The sequence below is a fragment of the Elgaria multicarinata genome, chromosome 18 (genome assembly GCF_023053635.1).
Source record: "Elgaria multicarinata webbii isolate HBS135686 ecotype San Diego chromosome 18, rElgMul1.1.pri, whole genome shotgun sequence".
NCBI classification, from domain to species: domain Eukaryota; kingdom Metazoa; phylum Chordata; class Lepidosauria; order Squamata; family Anguidae; genus Elgaria; species Elgaria multicarinata.
Window position 1 is genome coordinate 1,315,735 of NC_086188.1, and position 26,999 is coordinate 1,342,733.

At 44.1% G+C, this 26,999-nt stretch overlaps 1 protein-coding gene across 1 annotated transcript; it reads right to left on the bottom strand.

Annotated features, from left to right (window-relative positions):
- Positions 1–161: 161 nt before the first annotated feature.
- PPTC7 (protein phosphatase targeting COQ7) lies at positions 162–20,512 on the bottom strand. The gene is made up of 7 exons (XM_063144407.1): positions 20,487–20,512; positions 19,262–19,493; positions 10,563–10,742; positions 8,477–8,675; positions 6,199–6,322; positions 4,419–4,548; positions 162–3,858 (listed from the first exon to the last, which is right to left on the bottom strand). Exons 2-7 carry the CDS (start codon positions 19,461–19,463, stop codon positions 3,800–3,802), a joined length of 894 nt encoding a protein of 297 aa, XP_063000477.1. The 5' UTR covers positions 19,464–19,493; positions 20,487–20,512; the 3' UTR covers positions 162–3,799.
- Positions 20,513–26,999: the final 6,487 nt, after the last annotated feature.

Here is a 26,999-nt window from a genome sequence, read left to right on the forward strand (position 1 = left end):
GATATCCTTGGTCATAGGAGTACCATTAACCTTGAGCAGTTCACTGACCATAAAAATGAAGCCAGCAAAAGCTTAACAGCAACCCAGAGCCGGGGAGAGGGTGGGGGTTGGCAAGGCAAAAAACTAGCTCCAATCACAGCTAAAGAAGCCACGCATATACATATTGTATAAATACTATATTTATTAAATATCTTTACAGTTCATTTAAATGTATTTACAGATACTATTCTTGCGCAAATTATACTTCAGACATCCAACTCACATAATTGCCTTTTAGGTAAGCACAGGTAACGATAGTCTCATTTGACAAGAAAAAAAGCATCCTCGTTAGATTAGCTTGCTTTGTCAGGCAAGATTAAGAGTCCATTTCTAAATTTAGGCTCTAATCCTATACGTATTCACTTGAAAATTAAGTCCCATCCAATTCAATGGGATTTACTTCTGAGTAGATATTTGTAGGAAAGCACTGTTGGACTGCTTTCCTATGGGAAAGCAACCCAACACCCAAATAGCAATTCTAATCACAGTATCTTCTTTGTTTTCACTGTGGACAGTTATGTCCATATCCAATCTGGTCCCAGATTTTAGGCTGTTCTTCCTATTTTATTTTTTGCAGAAATAGCTAATCTTGAGGGGAAACAGGAGCTTGGATGCAGGTTTCCCCCTCTGCCAACAGAAGAGCTCCTCTTGATGCCAGAGAGAATTGCGATCTACTGAAGTAGGCTCTCCGCTGGAGGGAGGGGTGTTCTTTCCCCTTGCAGCACTTCCTCACATGTCGTTCTGGAGGGGGGGTAGGAAGGAATGAGCAAACATTGTCCCACGCCCAACTCCAGAATCATTCATTCAGTTTACAACATTCCACTCCACACCACTCCGGAATGCCACTTCCGTTCTCCCCAAGACAGCTAAAGTAACAAGGAACCCCGGACACCCAACTCTTTCATGTGGACAGATCACATTAGCCTACCTCTTCATATCTATAAACTTAGCAACACAGTTGTAGGCATCCCCAGAAGGCAACTCCTTCTGCTGCTATAGCATTAATTAGTGAAGTAGGTTGATGCGATGCAAAATCGTTTCTTCCATTCTCTATAAAGCAATTTTGCAGTTTTAAGTTCTCAAGTCTCCATCTATGTGTTTCCAATTTAAGAGAACACAAAATGGAATGCCTTCGCTTTGCCAAATCATAGCTCCAAGTTCCTAGGAAACTACTGCTCTGAGTACTGGTAAAGGTTATTTTAACAAAGTAGTGAGCCCTGCCTTTTCCTTTTGTAAAAAATATTTGTGCGCAGACAGCTTAAGTTCGTAGGAAGAAATTAGGCTCTAATATGTTTGAGTGCACATCTTAACATGGGAAAAAAAATCAAGCGTGCAATAGAAATATTCTTTATAATACAATATTGCTTTAAAAACAGATGGCAAAAGCTATAAACTGTACTGGTCTTTGGTGTCCAGTGAAGGGGGAGAGGGACTTAGTATCTGCAAGTTTAAAAACTCAATTTGATCATTAAAAATGTGGTAAAAGACAAATGGCTTTATACATACTGCTTGACTAGGAACTGCTCTAAGCAAAGCAATGCTGGCAGTCAAATTCTACTAAATGTTACAGTTCAACCAATCGTGAACAGGAAGCAAGATTCCAGACTCTGAACAGTGGAAAAGGGCTCCAGGCCGTGACCACCTCAGCATGCAAGAGAAGCAAGTGGTGGACATCCACTTTTGTAGTTACAGAAAGCCTGGAAGAGATTCTCCATCCTGTTATGTGGAGGCACCAAGTCAGGAAGAGGCCTACACACCAAAAGGATAGGGCAGGGAGGGAGGCAGTTAGTAATCAAATGCTTGTTCTAATGAGCGTGAATACTGGTGATTTAAAAATGCAAAGAAAATCCAAATTGAGGGATAACTGCTCCTTTCGCAAAGCAGAAAAGAAGCCAGGTACTGCAGCATTAATACATTCCTTCTAATTGAAGATACACAGGTACAACTTGTTCAGCTAAAGTAGTATACAAGAGATTGAAATGGTCTGTGCAAAGTGATTATTTGCCACGTTTCTGAATTAGAGCACTATTATTTTCTTCATTTCTTTTTATTCCACCCTGTATCCATGCCCCCTAAAAATCCATTTTGTCAAGCTAAATTGTTAAGGCATTCTGACAAGAAATTAAAGGTGATTTAAGAAAAATCATCATGCCAATTTTTTAAAAAAGGTAGATTTAACAGCTTCCAAATGATTTCGCCCATTCTCATGGTAAATGAAATGCCTGTTAGAAGCAGGATGCACTGAAACAGTGACATGTACATGGTACATGTTACATAATTATAAATAAAAGCTTGACACGATTATGCAAATATACAGTACAACCACAAAAATATTTAAAACAGGCTGAGGTAACCTCAAACTTACAGTTTTAATACAATAAACCTGGCAGTAAAAACCCCTTTTTATTCTTGAAGGAGGTAAGATTGCTTTACTGGCCAAGTTCATCAACTAAATATCAACATTACCCAACTGCTATATAAAACATGGCTTTTCATTTCTAAGTACTTCTCTACCAGCAAAAAAGTTATGAAAAACTGACCAAAATATATATATTTATATCTTTACAGCTATTGGTTTTTACATGAGCTTAAAAGAAAAAAAAGAGGGAGAAGGGAAGATTGCAGCTACTGAAGAAACTGGATTGACTGTAAATGAAAGGAAATGCTATATTGCTAAATGGCTATTAGATACCTGTAAACATCATGGAAGTTCATTCTGGGAATCCTAGATACCAACTACTAAAGTGGAAATGCTGTTTGTTCAGCATTTTGCCCATGTTACAATTGCTATTATTTGCAGGAGCACAAATAGAGATGTGGACTCTGAAACATCACAAAGTTCCTCAAATTTGAAAGGGAAGATTGCTTGCCCAGGATTATCCACTTAAATACATCTCCTTGGTCCTAACTACCACAGCACATAAACCAAGATCAGATGATACTTGTGCAGGTAACATGCCATCTCAAACTCTCAAATACCCCAGTTTCTTCAGATTTCATTACAACTGAAAGATTGAAAAAAAAAAATCCAGAAGGAAAATCTAGCTCACAGAGGGCCCCATGTGAACAAATGATATGCTGAACGTTCATCCGTATAACTGTTAAGCACCTTCAGCCTCTCTCACTTCCTCTCCCTTGCATACATGCACAACACATTTCACAAAGTAATTCTGTGTTTCAAATTTAGTAACAGACAAAGCTCCTGAGCCAATACCATAAATACCAAGAGGCTCACAGCACTTCGAAGCCTCTGGAGAATTCATATAAACACAAGCCTCAACTATTATTTGAACATACTATGCTAGTTATAGGATGCTTTGCAACCACTCACAGATGAAAAATGGGCTTTTTCTAGCAATATACTTGTGTCCTCATGGAGGTTCTCTTTATCAGTTTTAAATAACACATCTAGTTTTGAATCACAAACAGCCAAATCTACTTATTTGCTGCTTAATTTCCTCAGAGCCATCGTCATGATTATTTCTTCCCCTCCCCATTATGCGATATTTACTACTAAACTTTGAAAAGACAAGCTTCAAGTATTGAAATTCTTCATTTCTTGCTGGCAGATGTACCCCAGTGTACTCCAGTAGTGGTTCTGGACAGAGACCTTGACTGCATCTTAAAACAGGCAATAGACGTAACACGTAATAGCCACTGAGATCAACTGCAGAGAAAGACATCCTGCCAGCAGGAAACAGTCCGTGAGAAGCTGGGAACGGTAGGAAACGTGTCATCAAAAGCAGATGCTTTCAACAAATCAGTCTGTATATTCAGCGACTATAGAAAGGAGGACGGTGATGTCATCTGGCTTTCCACCTGCAAAGCAAGATATTTAGATGTTTTTATCTGAAGAAATGGCCAAGAAAGTATCATGAAAATAAGGTCAGCGAGTGATCATCACTTGCCTGCAAGCTTCATACCCATCTCTGGCAAGCAAGCGCCAGCAAGGTTGCAGTTGTGTTCAGTGCCATAAACCAGGGAAGTGGAGGCGGGAGTGGGTGGGTTAAGAGCTGATGCCCTAAATTCAAGCCCTTAATATTTGCCAATGAATTTTCCCAGGGAGGTTAAAAAAAAGAATTCTGGACATGGCAATATGTCTAACTGCCAAGAGAATGGGATGAATTTGGAAAAAAAGAATAAAATCTAACCTGTGTCATATTTTACAACTGTATCATGCAGTTGCACAAAAATACAGGTTTATATCTGCAAGGTGAGTGGCCATGTGATGGACCTGGCCCCGAATTAGGCAGCACATCAGAATCCTTGAACACTTGCCACTTCAGAATCTTGGAACACACCCTTCGCCTAGCAGTCTGAGATTTGTGGTTTTGCTATTATTTATCATTTATTTCCCTCAAGGAAACTGGAAACTTTACCTCTTACATTCAATCCATTGTCACAGGCAAACTGTGCGAAGGGAGACATGTAATTTGGGTCATATGCCAGTTCGTGAGCTTGTTCAGCGATACTTCTTGCCGTCTGCTGTATGCTTTCATAATTCGAATTCTGGATTGAAAGGGAAGCACGTTACTTTTTAAAATGGTATCTATTCACCTGTCACTAGGAACTGATATACCTTAGTTCCCATTTACAATTTCAGTAAACTGCCCAGAGAGTTTCGGCTATTGGGTGGTACAGAAATTAAATAAATAAATGAAATTAAGTATTAACAGTGTCTAATCTAAAGAAATCTTATTTTGTGGGGAAAATACAAATATATTTAGAATGCTATGTAAAGTAGTACAAACATCCTCCTCACCCCACAGCAGTACCTGCTGGGAAAAGTTTTTGGAAGCTGCACTTGACTTTGAAGAAATATTTTAAGGTCTTTGATAACAGTCCATCTGTTTTTCATAATAGGGGGTGTTGGAATGTAGCTGGCTAGAAAACCGAGCTTGACCTTGACTTTAAACCAACTTTTAACCTTTATAGTCAGCTATGCCTGGACAGGCAATCACAAGAAAAAGCTAGATTGGAGAGAGTTTGAAGAGGACACACACTCATAGGAGACACTGGATCAAAAAGCAGTATTAACACATGGCCTGCAAGGACTTGAATGATTTGTTCCGAAGTTCCTCCCCATAGTAACCCAATTAAATACCCTTGTTGAATAAGAGACAGGCAACTTCAACAGAACAGTGCAGCTTTAAATCTCCTTAGAGATTGAGCTGGGGGGGGGGGGGAATTCTGAGAGGATCCGAACAAATTTAAGTTTGCTTGTGGGTGGCACCTAATACCACCTGAACTCATACATTTGTCAGGACGCTGACCCTTTGGTGTGTCACTTGTTCTCTCTTCCATCTCTCTGACACAGACCCCAAACTTCCCATCAGACAAGCACAACCAAAGAAATTGGCAGTTTACACAAACTTCAATCTGATGGCTCGTTTTTACCAAGCCCTTTGAAAAGATTTTGGGAGGGCCTAGAAAGTTGCAATACTAAAAACATTTTAGTCATTTCCAGGAATCAAGCTTTTCCCAAAGAAGGCATTTTGAAGCCATGTCACAGAAGGCTACCAGAATACAGGGTAGATACACAAGATCAAATCATTTCTCAACCCTATAAGGCTTGCCACTGTTTGCCAGCTCTTGTGCATTCAATTTCATCTTAACAAAGGCAGACCCTAATCATCCCAGTTCAACAGTTCTGACATCACCAAAAAGACAGGCAGCCTGACCCCCTCCCTACAGAAATGGTGTGGTAGCCAAGAGACTGAGCTATGGATCAAGAAATCCCGTGATGGAATCTCACCTCTGTCACCAACTCACTAGATGGCCTTAGGCAAGCTACTCCCAGCCCCCTAATCTATGACATTCTGGGCCTGTTCAGACAACACACTAAGCCATGGTTAGGCCACTAACCCTTTTGCAGCAAATGGTTAATGAGCATGTTTAAACCATGGTTATGTAGCCACCATGGTTAGGAATGGTTCACACGACACGCTAAGCCATAATGCTTAACCACCGTGGCTTAATGCGTTGTCTGAACAGGGTCTATTATCAGCCTGCTTTACAGGGTTGTCGCAAGAACAACAACATCCATAAAGCTCTCTCAACAACCCGATGCACTATATAAATACTGTGATGATGGCTGTTGGCTTTCCCCTTTCCCCATCTGCGTCGATTAGACTGGAAACCTGCAGGCAGGCAGGTTACCTTTAGCTTCTTCAGCTCCTGAAGGATCATATAGTCAGGCATGTTATCAAAGAGGCCATCTGTGGCTGTCAGAATGATGTCTCCCAGCTGGACATCAAAGGTAGTACTGTCTGCAGCGTCTGGGCTGTGAAAACAAAGAGAGTGAACAGATGCGTATGTGAACGGTCCTTAGGTCAACATTTAACCTAAAATGTAGGGGAAACAACAGTAGTAGCTTATCTTATATTGCTACTGCAATAATGTTCAGAGCATGACAATGCAATCTTATATATGTCTACTCAGAAATAAATCCCACTGATTTCAATGGGGCTTACTCTCAGTAACATGGGCGTAGGATTGCAGCCCTCAGCACTAGAGAGAAAACTCTATTTAACTTGCTTTCTTCAAAAACAGATCACCCTTACAAGGTTGGATTTGAGCACAGAGAGCCACAAGCATATTTGCATTCCTAAAAAAAAAACCATTCTTCATTAGACACAACAGACCAGGACCAACATTTTATACACTCTGCATCAAGAGGAACAAGGAACCTTACACAGCAAAACAGCTTTGCAATGATCCCCTGAAGGGACCCAAAATAGGGAATCTTCCCTCCCCTGAACTTTGTTTCTGGCACGTTCTGCACTGACCAGTGAGGTTCCAAAGGCCTTCCTCTGAAGGGAGGGAGGAGAGAAGCTTTGCTTCAGGTCCTTGGCTCTAGTCCCCATTGGACAAAATGTGCTTTTCCAACACTCCCATCTTCAGAGCTTGGTGTTCCGCCAAGTGGCGGTTCTGCTCATTTTGATTGGGCAGCGTGCACTGCTGGAAGCTGTTCACTACACTGAAATACAAGCTACAGTCACATGCGTCTCTCTCTGTTCTTCCAAGTATTTGCTACCTCACCGCAAGAGTATGCAGAATTCGCAGATTCCCAAACCAAGTCCCAAGAGGAAGGAGGAGGCTCCCCAAAAATGAACAGGGCAGTATATGCTTCACAGTCAAAGGGGGAGCTGGCATGGCCTCATGGGTATAAACAGTCATCTTGGCTTGCTGGTGAATGCGCTCAACGCGCATGCCTTCATATTATTATTATTATTTGCATCTTGCATCAAGCGCACAACAGCCACACAGAACATGACCATTAGCATCCGTCCCAGTCGTTCAAAGATGCACACTGCATACAACCCTGAAAGAGCGCCTTCTCCCCTACCAACCTGCCCTGTCACTGAGGTCATCCGAGGGCCTGCTCCTGGTGATTCCACATAGACCCATCCTCTGATTGGAGTCCACCAGGGGAAGGGCCTTCAGCGTGGTGGCCCCCCTCCTATGGAATTCCCTGCCTCTCGAGGTCAGGCAGGTGTCAACTTTGTATTCCTTTCAGCGCCTCCTGAAAGCGTCATTGTTCCAGGAAGCCTTTCCTTAATGACTAGCCACGGTTCACTTTAAAGTCTATTTTAAAGCGTTTTATCCTGTTTTTATTTTACTTTATCTTGTACACTACTCCAAAATTTTGTACAGGGAGCAGTATATAAATACTATAAATAAATAAATAATACAATTTGAAAAGTGGCAAGTTTTGCTTTTAAGCCAAGTGAGCTCCCTGTAGCCAAGTAAAAAAATCCAGTGGCAACGAGCAATAGTCGTTTTTACTCAGCAAACAAATGAGCAGGAGTGAAATATTAAAATTTGCATTTGTGGCTGACAAATGTTGCTGAACATGAAAGTCAAACAGTAGGAGGTACATGGAGACATAAAGGTAACTGACGCCACACAAAAAGGGCGTTACACCCTAGCCAGCTTGTTCTTAGTGTGACTCACACACATTTGTTTTGTGAACACACATTCAGAACATGCAAGGATCACAAAGGGCGATGATCAATACTCCACATACAACAAATGCACACCCTCTCCAAGGAGGGGGACACCTTTCCCCCACTGGCTCCAGTATTTACTAAAGCCTGGCTAGTGAGAAAGATGGAAAAGTACAACAACAGAATCACTGAGCACAAAAAGGCCATTTCCCACATGATAGTAGTCGCTCAGTGTCCTCTAGCAGGACATGAGCAGAATAAAAATGGGAACACAGAACGAAACTATATGTTAGACATTAATGAAAGAAGATACACCACGTGGGAGCTCTGAGATGGCCAAGTGCAATTCAGCCCCCCTTGCATGAAACAATGAGTTACCTATTCTGGGATACAAGGTGTGAGCACAATTCCCGGTGGACATACCCAACCCAACTGCCGTTTGTTATGGTGAATGTGGGCCTGAATCATCCATACCCAAAAAGTCTCACCTGTCACTGAAGACAACTCCTTCAGCTTCAGGCGGTGCTATTGACAGCTGGAACGGAGTGTTGAAGTAGTGTTGCTGTTCATCGGACCGGTGTACTACTTCTCCACCTCTGACTACCAAAAAGCCTGAATCCCCCAAATTTGCCGTATGTAAACGATGACTCGTCCGATCCAGAACTACAATGCAAGCTGTGCTGCTCCCTGGAAATAAAATTTCAAAGTTTGAGGAAGAAGAAAACCTGCCTTTTTTTAATGGTGTGCTGCTTTTAATGATGTACTGGTTTTAAACGTTTGAATTAGTTTAACGTATTTTATGGTGTTATTTGTGTTGTACCCTGCCTCGATCCAGAGGGAGAGGCAGGTAACAAATATTATTATTATAATTATTATTATTAGAGTCAAAATGCTCCATGGTCTAGCTGATCTAAGACACACTGTAAACCGCCCAGAGAGCTTCGGCTATTGGGCGGTATAGAAATGCAATAAAAAATTTAAAAAATAGAAATGCCTGTGTTGACATAGAAATGGTGTTAACAAACAATGTGCAGAGCTGACACTTCTTGTGAACTGAAAAGGTCAAGACGAATTGGACAGGCTCATTTAGTAAGAGGAGACCTTGGAGGCGTCTAGTTTAGTCAGGGCCTTTGCACAAAAACAGCTACGACGTATACGGAGGCCCCAGTTCATGCAACGTCTGAACTGACATTGAAGGGGAAATTCTGCAGCTGACGGCCATGCTGTAAGTGTGTAATGAAAAAAGGGCTGACTATTCCTGAGCTCTACAGAGGTTAGCTAAATATAGCTTACTTATTCCTAGGGACCTCCTGGCAGAGAAGCTAAGGTCAGGTGAGGCAGCAAGAGTAACTTGTGCTTAGTGTGTAAAAGGTTGCCCGTTTCCATTAGCCCTGCTGGTTCTCAGTGTTACCAAGACGCAGCCAAATCCTGTCCAGCAAGTCCCTCGTCCATCATCCCCCCATACTGAACTCCCTCTAACAGGGGTGGAACCAAAATGGAGCCACAGGATGCTTGGGGGGCTCCAAGGTTTGCAGAAGGGGGACGAAACAAAACACCACCGGGGGAGGGGCAACCCCCACCGCAATCAGACTGAGCATGCTCAGTGACCGCAGAAGGTCTGTGGGGTTGAAATGTGATTTCCCCAATGGGGAAGTACAGCTGGACTTAATCATGGCCATTCCATATTGCCTAGGACTAGGCTGTGAAAAGGAGCACTGAGGAACAAATGAAGCACCCGCCTGTAAGTACATTCAAGGAACAGTGGAAAATGACTGAGAAGTACAGGCTGACATGTTTCAGATTTAAAAGTGTGCTGCTTTCCTTTCCCGAACCCACACACACGTCTGCCTGCATTTGCAACCAGTCCTGCAAATGTTGTGAGGTCATCACGATTTCAAAGAGTTTGTTCCAGTATTCCAGGCAAACCACCATAAGACTAAGTTGCAGACTTTGGGCTTTTCATCATCCCAGGGACACTTTTTTGTTCTAGATTTGGCTAACACTTAGCCAGAAGGAGAGATCTGCTGAACTCGAAAGCTTGCTCGCTATTGGCAATGCTTTAGTTCAGCCTTCCTCAACCTGGGGCGCTCCAGCTGTGTTGGACTGCACCTCCCAGAATGCCCCAGCCAGCTGGCTGGGGCATTCTGGGAGGTGTAGTCCAACACAGCTGGAGCGCCCCAGGTTGAGGAAGGCTGCTTTAGTTGGTCCTAATAAAGGCAGCACAGCAGTGTTGCTTTCAGGGTTTTTTTCCTAGTAAACTAACTGGGCTACCTACAATTTCAGTCAATTAATAAAGTTTTTTTAAAACAACAACACCCACACACCCTTCTTGTAAGGTAGGTCAATATCATCCCTATATTGTGGGGAGGGGGGAGGGAGGAGGCTGAGACTTGGAGAACATGATTGGCTCAGAGCCCTTAATGAGTTCATGACAGGTGGTGAGATCTAATGCCGGGAGCTTCGCAGCTCAGGCCTTAACTACTGCACATGCTCTCAAGAGCAATATAGGGGGTGGCTGCCTGGCTAAGAATGACCCCCGCAAAGCCACTGATGTGAGGACTTGGAAGCTCTTACCAAGTAAAGGTACTTTGTTCTGCAGCAGCTCACAGTAACCTGTGGTGAGAATTCCAACAGGATTGCTCGGTACAAAGCGTCCCTCCTTCACTAAGCGTTCACAAGTGCGCATGAGAGTCCCTGAGAACTGAGACGGGTCAACGCCGTAGTCGCGCCAGCCCCCAACGCCATCTGCTACTCCTAAGATAGAGAGAGAAATAAAATTCTATAATGTGAATAAATTCCTCATTATTAATACAAAACACGGTATTTACATAAAAATGCAAAGCTGGTGAAGCTTAATTAAATATTCTCATTTGCTGGTGATATTTCTAAAGGAGCCTTTCTAAACTAATTACTCTCCTAATTCAATACACCATGCAAGGAGCAGAGAGGTACATAATTACCTTTGATTGCTGAAGCCTCAAATAAGGGGTTTGTTATGCAACGGCATTAAGGCTACAGAACTGGGCAGCGGGGGGGGGGGGGGGGAGACTCAACAGGACCAAGGACAGCCACTGTGTGTTCCTTTCTGGGGCTATTCAGGAATAGTTTTCCAATTCCTATACTACCACACATTTCAGAGATACAGGCACCTATAGAAAGTGTAACAGGGTAAACGCTACCTACATCCGAACAAAGGCCATTATGAGTTGAAGGTTACCTAAATGGGCTTAAGGTGATTACTTGAACTAACTTTGAGCAGTTCAGCAACCAAATGTCAGCAAAAGCCAAGACAACACTAACTTTAAGTGGCTTGCAGGATCTATGCTTTTTATTTTAGTCGTGAGTGGCTATTCACAAGTAATGATTTTGAACATTTTGAGCCTGAGGCTAGGTGAAATATGATACACAACATATCACATCCACATACACGGATCAAGAACCAATATGGCTGTTTGCTGACAACATTCAGTATTGCCGCCTGCAATTGCAGCGTATTGTTACTGGGGCTGACTTTGACCCAAAAGCTTTGAAGAGTAGAGCCATTTAGCAAAAAACAACAACAAGCAAAAACAAAAAACCCTTGAGAATTTCTTCAGGGTGACATTAATGTAAGACAACAATATCAGAAACTTTCTCAGAGATGTTATTGAGTGTCTCTAATCTACTTACCAAAGCATATCTGGTAATCTTTCTATAACATTTGGCTCAAGCTGTTTTTCAGCCTGCATGAGCCATAATTTGGTATTTTACACAGTGAGTGAGGATCATGTAAATTATTCAGGATGCAGTATGAGTCACTTTTTTAAAGATCAGAGTGACTACTTATAACAGATCTCCTTTGGAACAAAAGTCCACTAACCTCTGTCAAAGAAGTGACAATTTATTTAATGCAAAAGTGAAATTTTCTAATCTGTAAACTGCCCTTCACTTAGGATGCCAGCTGAAATGGAGATGGACGGTTTAGAACTGACCTTGGCATGAACTATATAATCTGACAACATGTTACAGCCAGACTTTGAACAGACTGTCAGCATTAATCAGATTTCTCCCAAAAATAGTCCACAGCCTTCTAGACCTGGAATTCCAGCCCTTGTTTTACAGATCACCAGAAAAGTCATACCAAACAGTAAAAGAACCATATATGTAGGAAGGCAACCTCTGCTGTCACAACTTTGCATGCCTTCTATATACTCCCATCACCAGCATGTCAAAATTTACAAGGAGTGCTTTGGATAGCACAGGAAAGAAATCTAAATCTTTTCCTTTTCCAAAACTGGACATCACGTGGCTTTGTTGAGAGGGTGGGGGAGACAGACATTTAGTTGATTGTTTAGATCAATTTAAAAGAACCACCACCCACTAAAAACATGACCCTGATTAACTGGGCTGAAGATCTTTAAATGTTTTGATGCAAGTATCTCAAAAACTGCAGATAGCAAACACCATCTTTAAAAAGGAATTCCAATCCCTTCTTATCCACACAGGAAGGAATGCCTCATCTAAGATGCATGCACCATCTAGAACCAAGGAAAGTGCATTTCTTGCTTCAGTGTTGCTTTTATGTATATGCAAATTTAATCAAATAAAGCTCATGATTAAAATAGTGGAAGGTTTCTTTAATTAGGCAGCAATCCCAATTAGTCAGCAGCAGCGTTTCATCAGTACTAGCTTAGTTAGAACACTGCTACAGGCACCTTTTCACTATAGATTGCCCTAATAAAATGTCCACTAATATAGTTTTCCTCTTGCACAGAAGAATTAAATTAGCTTAATAAATTAGTTTAATAAAAAGGGAGTGTAAACTCATGACTATAAAAAGATTATTCAAGCTAAAATATCTGAAGCAGAGAGGACTTAAATTAAAACTGAACATGGGTGGGTAAATTGATTTTAATTTAGCTTATGTGCATATTATTAACAAACAACTTTGGTAATTGGATGGTTTAAAAATGTAATAAATAACAATAAAATACATTAATTCATCTTTCCTGCCAGAAACTGGCTCTTACCCTAATCCCAAACTGGAAACACTATAATGCACTTTCTACTTTTCTGCTTGTTTGGAAACTCAATCTTGTGGAATCTTATACATGTCTACTCAGAAGTAAGTCCAACTGAGTTCAGTGGGATTGGCTCTCAGTTAAGTGAGCATAGGACTGCATCCTAAGTTATATTAAAGCCTTTGATTTTCCCTATTACACAAATACCATAAATTCAGAAGATACCTGAAAGTTGCAAAACAGTAATTTCTCAAGGGAAGAACTGTACTCTCTCTTCAGCATGAGTAAAGAGCCGTTTCCCATTTCAACTGTTTTTCCAGCGACAGAGAAGTCTCCGGAGTTATTGCCTGGTTACACGTGCTCTGTGTGTGCGTCACTTACAGTGACACGGTCTCCTTGCTTAAGTCTGTCTACATTAAGACAAGCGAGGAAGCAAGCAAATTGCAGCTGATGAGGTAACAGCGCTGAGCTATAGGCTGCAATCCACTAGACAGGGATGGGTGTTTGGGGGTAAGCAGGCATATGCTTGTGTTGGCAGCAACCAGGAAAGCTGTTGAGTAACCCTCGTACAACCACATAATTAATCCCAGCTTTAACATTCCCACTTGCACAAGCTATTACCAAAGAAGTGATGCTAGCCGTTTATCTAGCCAGCAAGGAATTGTAACTTTTGCAAATGGCAGCAGCTCAGCAAAACCTTATCCATCCTTTCCTGCAGTTGCCAATAATCAGAGGCCAGAACACCTGTTCTCCCCTCCCAAATTAAAGACCATTATTTTAAAGTGTTGGGCATTTTCAAGGTACTAGAAAACCTGGCACCGCCAAAAGTGCTTTTGCATAAGAAGGCAACCAGGAGTGCAAAATATCCACTGCTTCTACTACTGAGATATTCATTCCCAAAATGCTGGCTTCAGCACACATTGTATATATGGCTAATTCATTATGTGTACCGTTACTCTACCTACCCATCGGCATTCCCAAGATCAGCAAAGAAGAATAATTATGCAATGACATGGTTCAAAGGAAGCCTCAGGATGCTAGCCTCCTTTTATCCTAACAGAGTAATTCCTTAGTTTGTCATAGACTGTCCTTCAGCCAGTACTGCATTTTTCAAACAGGGCAGCAGGTTGTAAGGCTTGTATTGCTGATTCATGTTCCCCCCCCCAAACGTAGTTATTTTAATTAAATCTAAGATTGGGAGATGTGGGAGATGTGGAATACAGGCAGAATATATAGGATGAAATTCAATAGTGCAAAGCTTCAAGATCACTTGGGAGACCAAGGCTGCAAAATTCTACACTTACTTACCTAGTAGTATAACACACTGAATTCAGTGGGGCTGACTTCCCAGTAGACATGTATAGTATTGTACTGTAATAGTGGCTGAGTTCACACAACATGCTAACCACCCAGTGTGGGTTGTTGTTGAACTGTGGGTTGCCACGTTGTCTGAATGCAGTGCATTTTCCACAGGGTAGTTTGTTGACCATGAAGTGTGTCTTGCTAATCACCCTGAACAACCCCAAAACAAGCCATGGGTTCTCAAGGTGACTTGTTTTAGAAAAATAAACCACACTACATGGTTAATAAGCCACCATGCAGAAAACATGCTGCATTCTGACATTAACCCGCTCTGTGGGAAAACACACTGCATTCAGACATGTTAACCCATGTGTCGTGTTCAGACAGCACGCTAACCCATGGTGAACCCAGCCACTGTTTTGTTTTAAGCTGGGGGAAATCACCTTCTAGGCTTGGCTGAAGAAGTCCAAGATAAGGTGGGCATTCATGGTAGGAGAAAAGCCACACACGCTTTCCTAAAATACATATTCTGTGGAGTAAGGTACAACCTGCTTGAAGCATGTAGACTATAAAGGCAAATAGACACCAAAAGTCTAGAATCATCAAGATTGAAAGCGGCCTCGAAATGCTAAGAAAATCAGAATATAAAAGGACAAACTAAAATAACTATCATTTCTCACACATCTATTTGCCAGCATTCTAGTTTCTGGCAGCTGCATTTATGACTTGGCTGCAAGAGGATGTTTATGACCTGGGAACAACTCTAGACCAGAAAAAGTCTCACATCATGCCTAGAAGAACAGCAATCACTAAAAAGATTAAAGTGTGTGTGTGTGTGTATAATGGACGGATGTAGGCAAACTTGACCCCTGGCAAGTTATCTTCTCCTGTCCATCATATCTTATCCTATACATATACACACACATTCAAGTGGCAAGATTTGTTATGCTGTTAAAATAGTATCTTCCAGCCATTATTTATTTATTTATTACTTTTATGTCCCACCTTTTTTTCCTCCAAGGAACCCAAGGCAGCATGCATAATCCTCCTCCTCACCATATTATCCTCACAACAACAACCCTGTGAGGTAGGTTGGGCTGAGAGTATGCGACTGGCCCAAAGTCACCCAGTGGGTTTCCATGGCCTTACATTACACATGAAACTAGTTCCTCAGATCTTTTGATACAGATTTGACACTGCCCTGACCTTTTCATATAATCTATTGATAGTGCTGTTCTCTCACAAACTGAAATGACTACAGGGTTTGGAATGTCAGCTTTCTTAAAACACCCATTATAGGATTTAACGTTACAGTTGGGGCCAAGGAGGAATCCAGCCAGTGTGTGTTTGTGTAGACGGTGTGTGCTCTGCCCAAACTGCAGAGAGACCCTGCCAGTGCCTGGGATACTGACCAGTTTGAAAATCTCTACTTGCAGTCTTTTGAAAAGATTTTCCTCTTTGTTGCAGAAAGCAGTTTTGGAACCTACAGATGAGAACATCCACTAAAAGATTTGGGAAAGACTTCCATGATTCTTTCTTTCGATCTCCCTAGCTCCTTCTTTTGTCCTAGCAAATTAGACCTTGCAGTGTCTATGACAGCCTAAATTTGAGATCCACATACATGCAAACATGCCCCCCATTGGTTCTCAGCACAGGTTTTGTTTCACTGCATGAAGCAGGTTGGCTGTAATATCCAAACAAGGTGCTAAAAGGAACAAGAAGGCCCCTCCATCATTCGCCCCCAAAAATGAGTTCCACGCTCCGTTTATGCAAGTTTTGCTTGCTTTACACTTAGCAAACAAAATGTTTACTATGGGTCCTTATCCCTCCTGAGTGCATAGGTGGCATGAAGGGATGCTGGGAATGCAATTATGGATGAAAGGGCAGAACATGTACAGAAGCACTGTGCCACATTCCTCACCCATAGCTAATCTGGCTGGGCATGATGGGAGTTATAGTCCATTACATCTCAGGCTGGAGAAGGCTGTCTCAGTTTATCTTCTGGACAGCCAGACTTGCTCTCAAGAGGAATTGGGCTCATGGTTCACCAGCCCATATGAAGAGGCCCACATGGTGGGCCCAAAAGTTATAGCAACATTTAAAAAGAAAGTGTTTAAAGTATTTATCTAGTAATCCTCAACAATGTAGGAACTTCAGCAGGATGCGCTGTGCTGCCATTTTCCAGGGCCCTGCAAGAGAGGCCATTGCTACAATTCCCATATTTTATATTGTGCCTGAGGTTGCAAGACTGGTTTGCATAAGCCTTAAGATCTAACGTAAGTTGGCAAGTTAGCAAACTAATTTGAAATGGGAACTTCCTGCTTTGCCGCTCATCCTTACACAGGTCTATTCAGAATTAAGTCCCATTTGAGCCCAAAAGGGTACAGAACAGGACTAGGCAGGTGAGTGTACAGAACAGGGGTAGGCAGCCCTCCAGATGTTTTGGATTCCACTGGTCATGCTGGGTGGGACTGGTGGGAGTTGTAGTCCAACACATCTGGAGGGCAACAGGTTGCTTAGCCATGATATAGAGGATTGCAGCATTAGCCTCTGCACTACACAAGCTCTGCGGAGGACATACTGCCAATCTTCTGTGACAAGGTGCATTTTTCAGATTCCGCCTATTGCACAACGGATCAAGGTCATGTGTGGCCTTTTTACTGCTGGTCAAAACAGGGACTGACTTGGAAGTTGAGCTGGTTCCAAGTGCCCGTGCAATTTTTTTCCCCCAATGGGTGGGAGAGGCCTCTGTGGCTATTCCACACCCATATCCAGCCCACACAGGTTCTCAAAATTGAAGGCAGAGAACTTCTTGGCCTACTCACATTCATCAAATGACTAATATAAAAACAAACCAGGTCTGAATGGAAAGTGAAACACACAAGGCTTATTCTTTAGCTAAGGCCATTCTAAACCTTTTATCAAAAAATCTAACTGGGACAAGATCATTCAGCAGAGTAGATCTGCAGAAGTGTTTGGAGATATAAAGTTTGCAAGAAAAGAGATGAAGGAAAGGGGCAGGAACACAGTGCTCCAAATGGAGAAAAGGCAACATGATTGCCAAACACACAGGATACACAAGCGGAAGAAAGGCAACGAATGTGCAGGCCATCAAGAGCATCAATGAAATGCAGCAAGTTTTAATGGGAAGTTAGAGCAGCAAAAGAACTAGCTATTCAACTATACCTGAGGACAGAGGAACTAAGGGAAAAGGGACTGCAAGGGATGGACGTCTTTAACTGTTAGCCAGTCTCAGTCCACTGCAGTTTCTCCCATCCCCTCCTAGAGGGAAGAGAGCCTGGAGCTCATCACCAAAGCCACACTCCACAGGCACTCCAGCGTACGTCCAATCATACCATACCTGTATAATATATGTAGCTATAAGCTACTTTGGGAGGCGATATTGACTGAAAAGCAGTGTAATATATGCAAATCAAAATATAAAATGAAGGATATTCGAGAAGTCAAGCAAAAAACACCAAGCCATATAGATCACATTCTGGGGCATTAGAAGCCATCTATTCACTTTGAATTTAGCGTATCTTCAAATCCTTAAGAGTACATGATCAAATCTATACTGAAACACACACACGTAAGCTTGCCATTAACAGTAGTAATGCAGTAAATTCAACCCACGTAATGCTTCAATGACACTACTGGGCTGCTTGCATAGAACTCTACTGCGATGATGCTTATGGCAACATCAAGTCCTGCATTACAATTCACTGTAGAGTCCAATGGAAGATGGGCCAGAGAAAAGAATTTGCCTAGTTATAGTATTCAAACGCAGTGCAGAACCAGGAAGAATCAAATGAGTCATCTGGTCTGAAGCACATTCACTACTCTGTCTCAATCCACTCAAAGCACATATGTCTATATAGAAAGAGTTCTGCAGACCCTGTCCTTCTCTTTTAAGGATAGCCAGCTTGGGTCTCATAAGACATTCCAAGAGCTACATTTCGTGTGTTTGTGTGTGTGCAGTGGGAGTTATGGCCCAAGGATGGAAAAAGATGAACTATACTACATGAACAAGGTTGATCTATTCCTCTCCTCAATAATCATATGACTACAACACTGGCATCTAGGAGCATTCCCTTAAATGTACACTATTTAGGACATTGTTTCTAACCAACTCACTTCTGGAAAGGTTTACTCATCACAACACGCATGAAGCTACCATGGCAACATTAAGTTTCCAATCACCAACAATGCTTTAGATACGAGAGCAAACTTAAGAGTCTAAGTAAATCACAATACACAACAAACATGTGCTTAACAATATATATATATATATATATATATATATATATACGAAGCCATGTCAACTGCTGTTGCAACACAAGGGCCTGTTGTCTCAAGCTTGCCTTGAAGAAGGTCTTTTAAAAAGCCACATCTCCACAAAAGACCTGTGCTCTGAAGGTTTTCCTCTCTTGCTCCTATGACATACAACAACTCAGCTGCGCTGCATTATAGTCCTGCAGCGAGCCCTGAAGCCACAGCAAAGTGGGTGTGGGAATTCAACATTGACATCTGAAATTCCTCTCAATGTCACTTTGCTTTTCACCTGACAAGGACTTGAGGTGAACTGAAAGCAGGAAGTGCCTGTTCCCAACAGCTTGTTTCATTTGCAAAGTTAGAAGGGAAAACACACATGCCTAAATCATTTAAATTCAAACTACTAAAATGAGAAACTGCGCACAAAAATGCTTTATTCTTAACCTAGCAGCCACCTTGGAGCTTGCAGGTGAGCTACCAACGATTTGTTTGATGGGAATCTAGGCTGGGCGAGATCAGCTTCGGAGACCAACACCAACAATTTATTTTGCTCTCTCCAAGGCACATTTGTCTCCGAGACAACAGACTCGATATACAATTATGAAGCCCTTTCAATTACTACCTGGGGCTGCTATTTCAGAACAGGCAAACCAATGTGACAAGGAGGGCAGAGAGCCAAGAGGGCCGGTCACTCACCTAGTACATCTGCAGATCGGTGCCGGGCCACGAAGCAGGCATCATCCCCGTAGCACATGCCCTTCTTCAAGATGCCCTTGCGGAAGTCCTTGCCGAAGCCACAGCTCGCAGTCACCAGGCTGTAATCTCGAGAGTCTGTCTGCGACAGGCCACCCAGGACTGCCCGGGCTACCAGTCTGCCATAGGAGAGGACCGAGAACATGGTGGTGTGGGGAGCCCAGCAGCCGACGGCCTGCAACAAGGGGAACCGTGGGCAGATGCGCCACCGGAGCCAACTCAGTCCACTCTGGACAACTAGGGCCACCCCTAGACCCAGGGTTCCTGGTAGGGGTCCTCCAAAAGTGGAGGCCCCCCCCTCTCCTCAAGAGTGGTTTGAACTCTCCTGAGAAAGGAAGGTTCCTCTGACCTTGAACTAGAACCCTTCCCAGATTAATATTTATATATTGTTTTAAGAAACCTTCTCTGCCTATTTTCAGCCTTCTAGACAAAGACTCCCCCTTACCCAATGTTTTTAATCTCCCCCCCCCCAACGCCGCAAAGAATGAAAGGAAGAAACCTCGACTTTGGTCCAGCGCTTAGGTTTCTACCGTTAGAACTGGAGCCTCTATATTTACTACCTCATTTCTCCCCTCACACACACACACACACACACACACACACACACACTCCCCCGAGAGACTTTCAAAGGTCCGAAGTTTTGTCTCCACCTCCGTCCGCACACGTTGGTCAACAGTCCTGTCCTCTCGTTCCTAAAACGGGTATCTTCCCCTGACGCACATTTCCCAAGCCCCCCCCCAAACCCCAACTACGTCAAAGAGAACCTCGGGAAGGGTCAAAGGCCGCTTGCCCCCTCCCCGCTTCAGAGCAAGCCCCCCTCCATCTCTGGGATAAGCAGCAGCAGCGGCGGCGGCGGCGGGGGGGTGGGGTGGCAGGCGCCCAGCCCCCTGCCCGCCTCAGAGCCCCCTTTGCAGGGAGGAGTGCTCAGGCCGCCCCCTCCTCCTCCTCCTCGTCCCCCTCAGGAAAGGGGCTCGAGGCTCCCCTCAGGAACCGCCGCCCACCCCCACCACTCGGGGCTGGAGGTCAAGGGCCCCTCCCCCGCTCTCCGGTTCAGCCCCCTCCCGCGGAGGTCCGCGCCGCCTCAGAGCGGGGCTCCAAGCGCTTCCTCCCCTCAGAGGGAAACCCGGCGAACGCCGCTGCCCCTGGGGGGAAGGCTGCAGGCCCCCACCTCGGGCCGGGGCCGGGGCTCCCCCTTCCTCAGGCGCTCTCGGCCCCTCTGCCGCCGTCGGCTCCCCGGCTCGGCTTCGGCCTCCCTCTCACAGCCGGCGCCTCGTCCGCGCCCAGCGCCCGGGCTCCGCCGCCATCTTCCGCCTCGTCGCGTGCTCGAGGCCCGCGCGGCTGCTCCTTGGGGAAGAGACGGAGGAGGAGAAGAAGCGCGAGGCGAGGTCAGCTCCGCCCCCTCGCCGGTAAAGAGCCGCGTCCGCGCTGCCCACATCCGGGCCCCTGCCGCCGGCGATGACGACACCCGCGGCCCCTCGCCCCCGATTGGCCGAGCGCCCCTCCCTCATTTGCATAGCCCTTCCCTCCTCCGCCTGCCCGCTCGCCCGAATGTCAACTACGCACGCGGCTGGGCGCCCGCCTTACCACTAGGAGCCTGGACTGCGGCGCCCGGCATGCAGCGCGGCCAGAGGGGGCGCGTTTCTCGCCTCTCTGAAGGACGCCGAGGCAGCGCGGCATTGCCGGGAGTTGTAGTTTCTTCCCCACCGGACCATGCGCGCTTCTCTGCTCAGGTCACCTTCTCCAAACAGCAAAAAGAAAAAGAAGAGAAAGGGAGACCGGGGGGGGGGGGGGGTTAAATGGAAAGAGGGAGGGGGTCCCTCTAAGGTGACGATGTGACCTCAAAGGGAAGTTCCCGCTCTCTGCGATTTTTAGCTGCTGTTAAAACATATATATATATTATTTTGTAATTATGACGCCACCTCTGCAACACCGCTATGCAAATAGCTGCAAAAGGCGCGGCGGTGACCCTGATTTCAAGGTCACCAAACGGGCCCGAATATGTTGCACGGCAAAAAAGAAAAAGAAAAAAAGCACCGCAAAAAAACGAACAAAACAAAATTTCCCCCAAAACTTTCCAGAAAGCCTCCAGGGATTTCTTCCCGGTACCGCCCGATGACTCAGCTACAGCTTCCACAAACCTGTCATGATTTTTAAAAGGAGTTTCCATAAATGTTAGGCTTAGATTAATGCTGTTTTCCACACACACACTCTGCAGATATTTCTTTCTCCAACGGGTCATGATAGAAGCTGTTTAAGGCCCAATTCTGTGCTTGTTTAGGCAGAAAAAACGTCCTTGGGGATGCTGGGAGTTGTGTGACTTCTTTTTCTTGTCTAAACATGCATAGGATTGCACCCTAAACGGGCTAGGGGGGATAAAGGGGCCGGGGGGGGGGGGAAACCCTTTTTAAAATACGGGTCATTTTAATATACTTAAAAACTAAATGTACATAACAACTACATGAATATTTTAATATGCATAACGTCTAAATATTGTTTACAAATAAACAGGTAAAGCTTTGGCGAGTGTTTGCTTTCAGCTCTTTCCTGAGAGAACCTGGACGTAACCTTTCCCAAGGGGGTAGTTGTGCTAACAGAGCATTATCCTAAGTTGCAGGTTATACCTATGGTGAGCATGGGGGTGGGGGGGTGGGACTGTAAACAGAACAAGGGGAAATTACATAAATTCATCACCACTGCCATGGTGGTTTGAGGCAGGCCTAAATGACCTTTCAGGAAACCTGTACAGCCAAAGCAAACAAGAATCCTTGATTGTAAGGTAATCTACAAGTAAAGCAATCAATGTAGATGGCTTGGAGGCAGGCACCTCTAACAAAAAAACAGATGATAGATGATAGATGATCATATCCAGGCAATGTCTTTCAATGGAAGCTGGGATGGGCCAAGAAGGCATACCTGATGGGTGCAGGGGACCCTTCCTTTCATTTCCAACCCCAAACTCAAGAATGTACTAATTGCATCTGGGTTGAGAACAATAGAAGCAAACAAAGTCTGTGTATGTAACAGTCAGCCTGTGGTAATTCAGGATGCCTGCACTCGCCACCAGACAAAAGTTTAGAAATGTAATAAACAAACTGAACAGGCTTCCTTTAGATGCTAAACTGCTGGATGGTATGGTATGGTATGGTGGCGGATTGAGAGTGGCACACACAGCTCTTGTTTAACTCTTTGTTCCCACAAATCCCAGTGGCAGCCATTCTACTGATAACAGATTATTGTATAGATAACTGAAGATCTAAAACATCTATTCATTCAGATGCTGAGCCTTCTCTCCTCACCAGTCCCTGAGGGCCCAGTTAAAAACAACCACCACCATCTGGAAGTTGAATAAATCTTAGCTCAGGTTTCAACCCTATCTAAGTTGCGCACTTACTCTAACAGGTGTGGTGCTCCTTTGCACACCAAAGGGAAAGTACAGTAGTTCTCATGCAAATTTCAGAGCTAATTACAAAGAGCATCTAAAGGCAGGATTGGAATCAAGGCCCTGCCTGTTTCAAATTAGATCAATCCATTGTCCTATAGACTTTCATTAATCCCCACATTTCATTTTAATCAGACACACCTCAACATTCTTGAGTAAGGTTTAATCCTCGCTCCTGCCCTCCTCTATTGCAATGGTTATAGAAGTTTGTTTCCAAATTATTTCTCCCACACTGTCCCTATGCAAGGGTGCTTTTCAGGGAAGAAACCTGGGAGGTATAATAAATATGCATTTAAAGATATAACTCTTTTCATAATTGAACAGAGCCAGTGTGGTGTAGTGGCTGAAGTGTCGTAGTCCGGAGATCCGGGTTCTAGTCCCCACTCGGCGGTGGAAGCTCAATGGAGGACTTTGGGCCAGTCACAGCCTCTCAGCCCAACCCACCTCACAAGGTGGTTGTTGTGAGGATAAAATGGAGAGAAGGTTTATGTACGGCACCTTGGGTTCCTTGGAGGAAAAAAGGTGGGATATAAATGCAATAATAAATATTTTTACTGTAAAAAATAGTGCAATTTTCTCCCTAGCGTTATAACTTTATTTTAATCCCATAGGCACACATGCTTGGTTCCAGCCTTAAAATGAGCTCATTTGCACCTAGTGTTCTGTTTTAATTAAATATAATTTAGTATGAGCGTTTGCAGAGGTTTGAGCCCACTTAGTCTTTCTTCAACCCAGATCCCAATGAGGAGGCAGGGATCACGCACAATGCTAGGCCCGCTTCAAAGTTTTTACAGCCTGCTGCGTAGCTGCTGGGAGCCTTTCACAACCGTGTGGCACTTTTCTAAATCTCTGCACGGCTCATGTGAGCAAAATTCCCAGCAAGGCTTACTTTTGTTTTGCAATTTAAATTGATCGGGTAAAAAGGGGACGTGGACTTTGAGTGGGGAGGATTCAGTTCACGCACCATCACCAAGGAGATGCCCTTTGCTCCTCTTTGGGTGCCAATTTGGGGACATTTAAGAACATTTTAGACCAATTTGTTTTGCAAGTGAACACTGCTATTTGTTTGTATATAACAACCACGCTGGATCAGACCAAAGGCTTATCTAGTCCAGCATTCTGTTCACACAATGGGCAACCGGATGTCTGTGGGAAGCTCCACAGGTGGGACATGAGTGCAGCAGCACCCTCCAGCTCATGTTCCCCAGCACCTGCCTCTGACATAACTAGGAGCCTGATCCTCCATGAATTTGTCTAATCCCTCTTTAAAGCCAACCAAGTTGGTGGCCATCACGACATCTTGTGGTAGCTAATTCAATAGTTTTAACTATGTGCTGTGTGAAGAAGTCCTTCCTTTCATCTGTTCTGAAGCTCCCACCATTCAGCTTCATGGGATGATCCCTTTGTGTTCTAGTATTATGAGAGATGGAGAAAAAATGTCTCCCATCTGCTTTCTTCATGCCGTGCATAATTTTGTACACCTCTGTCATGTCTCCCCTTAGCCTCCTTTTTTCCCAAGCTAAACCAGCCGTTGTAACCTTTGCTCATAGGGGAGATGCTCCAGCCCTTTGATCATTCTGGTGACCCTTTTCTGCATCTTTTCCAACTTTTTCAGGTGCAGTGTTCTGAACTGTACACAGCATGACAAGCATGGGCACACCATACATTTATAGAAGGGCAGAATGATGTTGGCAGTTTTATTTTCAATACCTTTTTTTATTATGCCTGACACAGAATTTGCCCTTCTTCCAGTTTGTTGAGATCCTTCTGGAGCTCTTCACAATCCTTTTTTGTTTTAACCAATTTTTTTGTGAACTGCCCAGAGAGTTTTGGCTATTGGGCAACATAGAAATGAAATAAATTAATAATAACCAATTGTTGTAAACTGCCCAGAGAACTTTGGCTATTGGGCGGTATAGAAATGAAATTAATAACAACAACAACACCCTAAATAATTTGGTGTCATGACATCAGCAAACTTGGGCACCTCACTGCTCACTCCTAATTCCAGATAACTGATGGCATCTCCCATCGTTGCACATGACACCTTGCAGGAGCAGTGCAAAAAAGAAAACAAAGATAGCGGCCTATCCCAAAGGAATTACATTCTATAGCAACTCTGGAATTTACTACCACAAGATGTGGTGATGGCCACCAATTTGGATGGCTTTTTAAGGGGGTTGGATAAATTCCTGGAGAAGAAGGCAATCAATGGCTACTAGTTCCGATGTCTAAGTGTAGCCTCCAGTATCTGAGGCAGTAAGCCTATGTACACCAGTTGCTGGGGAACATAGGTGGGAGGGTGCTGTTGCACAGTGTCCTGCTTGAGGGTCCCTGGTTGACAGTTGGTTGGCCACTGTGTGAACACAGTGCTGGATTAGATGGACCCTTGGTCTGATCCAGCATCAGGGCTCTTGTATTCTTAACCTTCCTTTCGTAACGGCATGAGGTACAATTTCCATGCACTTGTTTATAGGGGTGGAAAAGATTTAGAAAAGGGTTGATTCACACAACCACTAATGGAGCTATTGGAGTTAGCCATTTCGGTTTAGTCAATAGCTTCCAACAGCCAAGACTGGCTCACAACAGGTCCAACAATGCTGTATTAATTAAATATGTGGCAAACTCACAGAATTATGGTAATTAGGTGGTATATGTGTGTGTGCATGTGTGTATTAGTGTAAAGGTAATAAACATCTAGAGGAAACATTTAGACACATGAAGTTAAAATCTGGATCTGAAAGACTACGCCATGGAAGACCAATCCTTCTCGGTCCGGTCAGGTGTGAGTCACACTGGCAATGGACAGTGTGAGTAATCAGCTCACAGAGCTATCGCTGCCTGCCAGCTTGGGACTTCTGGAAAATATTATATTCGCACGCAAACAGAATTAACTATAACTGGGAGTTTTAGCTATTTAGATGTTATTAGTGGCTTTGCTAGCGTTCCTGCAAATAATCAAAATATACTCCCTTGTGCCCTCTGCTGCTTAGACAATAAAGCATCTGACTCGAAGAACACAACTGTCAAGGACTGAGGGTGCTTCCAAATGAGTTTTTTATCATGCCCTCACCCACGACCCACCTCAAAATTTTATGTGGCTATGTGTGTGTTTATGTCCAAATGACATTGTCTCCTATGCATAACCCTCCCATGTCTTTCTACCACTTCTTCCGTCTTTTTCCTTACTGCAGAAAATCAGTTAAATTGCTGCACAGTACTTTTGACTGTTAACACTAGGAGCGCCTGCATCTGTCTGGAAGCACCCTTATGATGGAGAATGGGAGAGGATTTGATGGACAGCTCCATCTGGGGATGTGGGGCAATGTCATGTGTCATGGGGAACAAAAAGGGAACTTCTTACTTAATCACAAAGGAGAAGAGAAGTGGAAATTTCTGAGATTTCAACATGTACAATTTTACCACTTTTCCCAGACACCTACCGTTTGTACGGAGGTAGTCTCTCCATTAGTTGTAGGCAATGTGTACTTTTCCAGTTGTGGGGGAGCTCATTTAAATGAGGCACGGCCGGAGGCATAAAGCAAAACAAGGTAAGCCACAGTGAGCAGGCTTCCCTGCTCTTTGGTATAACTGTCCCAGTGCTTTGAGAGAAACAGCCTCTGCTCTCGGGCTTAAAAATTAAAAAAACAAGACACGCGAGAGAAGGGAGATGGAGTGAAAAGCTAGAGGACGGTGGTGGGTGGGTGGGGAATCAGCTTGACAACGCCAGAACAGAGTTATAAACAGGCCAGGCTGATTTTAGGGTGACCATGTGCCCTACTTTATAGAGGGCAGTCCTCTACTTGAAGGGATGCTCTGTTTGAAGGAGGCCTCTCTGGACCAATTTCAGTTTAAAGATAACCCTAAAAGGGAGAACAAAGCAGCCTTGAAGTTGCCCTGTTAGCACCTGGGGTTACTTAAGGTGCAATCCTATGCATGTTTAGACAGGAAAAAAAGTCCTTTTCAAAGTGGCCCGGTCGGTCTAGAGAAGCAGTTGCCCCACGTTGGGCCTTCTACGACTATGTCAAGACAGTTGCCATAGTAATGGCTTTAGTGCTCTTCTCCCCCCCCTCCCCGCGCCCCATCATGCCTCAGGCGCGACGGCGCTGCTCTTCACGGCGCCGCAAGGGGGAGCTGCCGGCTTCAGTCTCCTACAGCGGTCGCTCGGCCAGACTCCCGTCGTACCTTGCGCTGTCTCCATAGTTACCAATCCTCAGGCGTCTAGCTGTTGCCTAGGCCGCA

What these genes read in the sequence shown, in the direction of transcription:
- PPTC7 (XM_063144407.1), bottom strand. Translation starts at nt 19,463, where the DNA reads ATGTTCTCGGTCCTCTCCTATGGCAGACTGGTAGCCCGGGCAGTCCTG. An exon ending in GAACAAAGTACCTTTACTTG is followed by an intron (nt 8,676 to 10,562) that starts GTAAGAGCTTCC and finishes TTTTATTTCCAG; the next exon opens with GGAGCAGCACAGCTTGCATT. An exon ending in GGAGTTGTCTTCAGTGACAG is followed by an intron (nt 6,323 to 8,476) that starts GTGAGACTTTTT and finishes TTGTTTTCACAG; the next exon opens with CCCAGACGCTGCAGACAGTA.